We start from the raw sequence: 6246 nt of genomic DNA, 5'->3' as shown, positions 1-6246 counted from the left end.
TACTTGGTATTACTGATACATTTGTGAGCTTCAAGTTTATGGACAAAATCGACCGTATGTATGGAAAAAGATTGGTGGGTTTCGTAGCCTTGCGGTTAGTGTTACCAAGCATTTAGCCGCATCGGTTCATGGAGTGTGGGTCTGATTCTCGCTTCAGTTCGCAAAATTTTTGGTCAACAGCGTATTCCGAATGTGTCGCTGAACGTTTCATGCTAGTCCGTTAGTGTGGTGCTTCTTTCAAAGGGCGAATTTTAAACTGGAAGCAATAACGTATCGGTGTCTTAAAAATACATTTTCGAGCATAGATAGATAGCGTTGTAGTTGGTGGGAGAAAAATCAATCTTTTTTTTTTTTTGTTTCTCAACGAAAATACAAGTGCTGCAGTCTCTTCCCTATTGATAGAAGAATTGTCAAGTAATGCAAGAATTTCATCAACTACAGCGCTCGTGTAGTCAAACTTCCCCATATGTTGAAACGATATTCCCTATATTAATTACAAGCACATTCAGCTGCCGGATTTGTTCAAATTTATGGTGGTATACGTTATTTGAAACGAAAAATTTTGCGGAATTCATAAAGCATCCAAACACTTGGAAATCTGTGAAAACTATGTATATTTTATCCCTAAAACCAGAACATGTTGGACATTCCTATGCCCCCTCTAGAAAAAATAAACCTAGAATCGCCAATGGTAGTGATCAGCTTGACACGCGTGCCGATGACGTAGCACAATTTCCTGCCGTTAAATGTACTATTCCGGAGGTGTGAACTACATACCCATGGAACGTTTCCAGGAAACGTCTAGGCTTGGGTCTTCCGACCGTGGCGGTTACCGATCCGTAAACATGAAATGTGACAAAACGACGTGGAGGAAAATAATTAAATTATCGAACTCTTATTAACCAGACCGCGTCCAAGCATATTAACAAAATTATGTATCAATTTAGCAATTTTGTTTTAGGAACCGTTAAATAAGTGTATATGGCAGTAGTCGCACAAATCACAATCACACAATTCGCATGTAAGCAGCGGAACAACATCCTACTAACGTATGTACAAACCAATCCTTGCATAATTCCACATATATTCATGAGCATTGCCCTCAAGCAACTGTTTTCATCTCGTCTCGGCTCTTGCAGAAGCGCGACAGGAGGGTTCTACGGTTCTTACTTTTACCGTGTTTTTGAATGGTAGATCCCGGCATAATAAGGTATACCTATAGGGTGCCTTGCCGTTCGCTAAGCGTTCCGTACCTTTTGCCCAGGTTGTTGTTATTCAAAGCAAAAGAAGGGCGCAAACCACGACCGACAAATTTTGTGCAATAAAAAGGAAAATAATGAAAGTGTATTATTTTATTTTATTTACATAAGCAAGGGTCTGGGTAGACTGGCATACGTTGCATGGAACCTATATCTTACGAAGTGCCACAGTACCGGTGTGCACCGGCATTTCGAATGCCCAAAGGGGAATGAGAAGTACAGAATGTTTCATATACGATGTTGTTAAGGGAGGGAGGTGAAGTGAATAAGAGAACCATAGGACAAAACGAAACAGGATTTTAAAACATTACAATCTGCGGTGTGATACAGTTGATTCTGATTTCAGAGCCTTCGTTCCTCAGTGGTATACATCTATACAAAAAATTAAGGTCCATGCTGCATTCAAGAAATCAGAATGCAGTTCCTTTTTAACATTTCTAATTTTCCTATCCTCTAACGGAGAGCTTCTTATCTTTGCATAACATTCTCATTTGAACAAACTGGCTAAGCCTAATTCCTAATCCATGCCAAAAGCATGTTCTGAAAACATTTTATCCACACGTGTTGAACAACTAACGCACAAATCATAGTAATCGTTGAAAACTCCAACTCTGTCAATTCATTTGAAACTTTCTCAAGCTCCAGTTTGCAAGCCAGAGGCAAATAGTCCCCTCCCACTTTACACACTTATTGGATCAAGATGGCCAACGGATGCCCTAGACGCGGTTCTACCTGCCGGCCTGGCAAGAAATCCCGCAACCCGTACATCAACTTCCTGCGCGAGTATCGCAAAAAGCATTGTGGCTTGCATCCGGTGGAAGTGATCCGGAAGGGTGCTCGTGAGTGGAACTGTCTCAACGACAAACAACGACTGCCGTACATCCGGACGGCATTCTATCGCCCCGTGAGGAAACAGCCGTGTCCAACAAGAGGTCGCCGAGTCCAACGCCGAGGAGCCAGCCGAAGCCGGAGCAGGAGCAGAAGTGGACGCAGCCGGAGCGTAAGCTGCCGCAGCGGCAGTTGTCCAATGCCGATTAAACGGGAACGCCGATGAACTGAAGCTGCATCACACTTCCAGCGGTATACAAATTGTTAGTGAATATTTACCATAACTAGCTACTCTTCTGTTTCCGTAAACTGATAACGGTAATAAATTCTAAATTCTAAGTTTCTCAGAAATTTCTGCTGAGAATTTCTGAAATATATCACAGTTTCTCTATGCTCCCCTTTCACTGTGAATTCCTACAGTAATTCCTCTAGCGAGTCCTCTAAGAATGCCTTCAGAAATCTCCATTATTCGATATTCGGTATCGCGATATCGAAGTAGAAAAGCATAGTAAAAGTTTGTTTGTTTTCATGGTCCCTTTGATTATAACTGTAATTCGATACCTGCTTAACTCGATGGCCACTTCAATATTGAATTATGGAAAATTGTCTGTAGAAATTGCTACAGATATTCCTCTAGGAGTTTCTCTAGAAACTTATTCAGAGATTCCTTAAAGGTTCTATCACTAGCATTCCCAAAAGTTCCTAAACATTTTCTTCAGATAATCTACCCAATTTATTTCTCTGAAAATTCTAAAGCTACTTTTAGAGCCCACTAGGAATCCCTGAATCCCTGCAGAGATACCCCTAAAGGTTTTAACAGGGCATTCTCCAGGATTCCTCCGTATATTTGTTCAGAATTCTTGCAGAGATTGCTCCAGGGTTTCCTGTGCAGATTCTTAAAAAAAAAATCTCCCAGGAGTTAATTTCGTGAATACTTTAAATCTTTTTAAGAGGTTTCCCCAGATTTATTATGACTTCCTGCAATGGTTCTTCATACAGGTGTTATTCCAAAAATTTCTTCAATGGTTCATACAGAGAATTCTCCGGGAAAACTCCCCTAGAAATTTTGCAATGTTTTCTTCAGAATTATTCCATGGGTTTATCAGTTACATGTCTAGTGATTTCTTCTGGTGATTCCTCCGAATATTCTCTGTACGGGTTCTTATTGAGATTTCGGCAAAAGTCCCTCTAGGAAATCTTCCAGTAACAAGGTATTATTTTTTGTTTTTTCAACTAGAAATGGAAAACTTTTGGTATTCATCCAGTAGTTTCTGCAGAAATACCTTTAAAATTTTACGATATCTTCATAAAAATCATAACATTTAAAAAAATATATATCTCTTTTACTAAGATTTTTAGCCGAGAAGTTCATATAGGGACAAACGACCTTACTTCCCTTCCAAAGAAATTCATCACTATAACTTGAACGTAACAAGCGACTATCTCGGGAATGGAATTCACTCTGAGGTTCTCGACGTGCGAGGCATGTGTTCTAGCCACTACCCCACACTGGGGTAGATTGCTGTTTTCAACGACCAAAACCTCTAGTACTCTGGATATGCATCCTAGAGGTTTGGTGTCTTGGACAATTTTTTTGGAATAATTTGTACCACACTTTGACTCTTTCGAATATGTTCTAGATATGTGGAAACTGATCTAGATCAGTTGTATCTTTTGACAGCAGGAAAGCCCCAAGAAACTTTTCTTTTTTCGCGACAATGAAACTTGTGTTCTTTTCTAGTTGTCGACAAAAAAAATAGCTGCCGTTTTCTGCCGCGTCTGTAAAACGTTGAAATCATTGAATCTGAAAAATTTGCAAGTAGTTACATGTACATTTGTTCTATACATGGCGACCTCAATGCGTCCTTGGCTTTTTAGTTGGAATATTTTACAACCATGAACATCCAACCAAAGACGGAATAAAGACCTCCTGTCCCTTGCAGTTACCCAAAATTTTATGGCACATAAGGAAATAGAGCAAAATCTAGAATTCCGTGGAAAGTTACTGCGATCTTTAAAACTTGGGTACCTTTTTCAGAACCAAGGAACCAAATGCAGTACTAGAAGTTGTACTCAATCTGAGCCCGAGTGGGACGCAACCATCAAGTGATTCCATGCAGCGGAGCCAAAGACAAATTAAAGACCACCATGTCTCTTGCAATTGGCCAAAATATAATGGCTCATAAGGTAATCTAAAATGCCGTGAAAAGTGTACTGCGATCTGTCAAACTTGGGTACTTTTTGGACTAAATGCAGTACTAGAAGTGGTACCCAATCTGAGTCCGAGTGGGACGACCTGGCGGAGCTCCAACGAGCAAATCTCCACTGTATACATATTCTTGGTCACAAAATATTCGAGAAAATCTGTAAAATACAGATAAATATGTATATGTGGTAACCCTGGTGTGGATTCCAAGTCCGTCCTCCGTTCTTGACGTTTCTTAAAATTCAAAATATCAGTTGAAGATTGACCATGGCATTATGGAATATTAGCAATGGAATCATGGAAGTATGAAACAGAAATGCTTTGGAAAGCTGCTTGAGGGGGCCGTCATAGTAACCATGACATAACAGAGCAATTCCACCGAACATGACGAATTTTTTTAAATTTAATTTTTGTATTTTTTGAATCGCCTGAAAATTTGCATACAGATTCTTTATGACCAAAAATGCCATTTTGCACCTTCAGACCGCCATTTTGAACCTCGCCTTATTTTTTAGAAGGGCGTATCGGAAAATGCATAGCAAATCTTTAAAAAACTGTAACTCGAAAACGGTTTGTCCGATCGATTTGAGATCTTCTACAAAGTTGTAGGTATTGCTTAGGACTATATGGAGAAAAATATGCACGGTGAAAAAAAAGTTACAGATTATTTTTTATTTCAAAAACAAAATTTTAAAATTCAATTTCTCCAGAAACGCAGTTTCTTTTTTTTTATTTTTTGATATGTTTTAGGGGACAACTTATGTGATTTATTGCACAATGTTTCAAAATGGAAGAATTATGGACAAAAAAGTTATAATTTTTTAAAAAGTTACAGATTTTGAAAAAAAATCGAAATAGAGGAAAACAATAATTTTTTATGTGATTATTTGAAAGTTCAGAAAAATTGCAATCGAAAAGTATTTAAGTAAATTTTTTCTAGGTTGCATCAATTTCGAGATCAGTGTTGGTAATCATCGGTTTCGTCACTGACCGATGACGAAAAATTGAATAAAATATTCAGTGCGTAAAAGATCGTCATTTTCTCTGTCTTGAATGACTGACAAGAAGACCATGACGAAACAAAGCCGCAAAAAGTCCACGTGTAATATTTTTCGTCACTCTTCCCGTCACCCCTCCGCACTGAACCAACGTAAGCTTCTAATCGTCACCGAGCACACAATTGCAGACAAAGAGACTCTGAGCTACGAACTACTAGTCAACAAGGTGTCTTGTGTTAGCAATTGGGCAGACATATTTCAAGTAGCTGTATTAGCCCTGCCGGTAGGCGCGTGCTACCGATAATCTGAAGGTGTTTTGTTCAACTCCGGAAGCGCGCTAATTTTTTTTTAGCTAGTTCCTTTTTGGTCGGCCTTTTATTTGGCACCGATTATTTGTCTGCCTTTCTATTCAAGCTGAACATGTTCAACGAAAACACATACAGAGAGAAGCGGCAAAGATTTTTCGTCGCGACGAGGTGCTTGGTAGCTGGTAGTTGGTAGCTGGTCGTTGAGCTGAGCTGAGGTAGTGACGAAAACTTTTTATTTTTCATCACCGTCACTGATAGTCTGTCGAAAAAAATTTATATAAAATTTTCAAATAAAATAAGTAAAATAGGCCCTTTTCAAACATATTTCGTTTTTTTCCATTCCAGAAATATTTTATTTTGATTGAGTGAATCGTAGCTGAATTGTTTATTGTTTGATCAAAACCTATACACTAAAGTATTCGAAAAAGTATGCACGGTAAAAAAAAATATAAACGAAATTTTCAAATGAAAATTTAAAGTTCATTGTTCTTAAAGACCGTAATTTTTTTTGTTTATATATATATATATATATATATATATATATATATATATATATATATATATATATATACTGCAATTTTATTTCTTAATTATATCAACTACTTTCTTGTTATCGTCACAGCTCGAAAATTGTCTAACTTCAATTT

At 38.1% G+C, this 6246-nt stretch overlaps 1 protein-coding gene across 1 annotated transcript; it reads left to right on the top strand.

The window, feature by feature from the left end:
• The first annotated feature begins 1451 nt into the window (after positions 1-1451).
• LOC5577393 (protamine) lies at positions 1452-2438 on the top strand. Its single transcript, XM_001656425.2, has one exon. It carries the CDS (start codon positions 1960-1962, stop codon positions 2311-2313), a length of 354 nt encoding a protein of 117 aa, XP_001656475.2. The 5' UTR covers positions 1452-1959; the 3' UTR covers positions 2314-2438.
• The last annotated feature ends 3808 nt before the right edge of the window (positions 2439-6246 follow it).

The sequence above is a fragment of the Aedes aegypti genome, chromosome 1 (assembly GCF_002204515.2).
Source record: "Aedes aegypti strain LVP_AGWG chromosome 1, AaegL5.0 Primary Assembly, whole genome shotgun sequence".
Classification (NCBI taxonomy): Eukaryota; Metazoa; Arthropoda; class Insecta; order Diptera; family Culicidae; genus Aedes; species Aedes aegypti.
The sequence above is the reverse complement of the archived record's forward strand: the minus strand, read 5'-3'. Positions and strand labels throughout refer to the sequence as shown.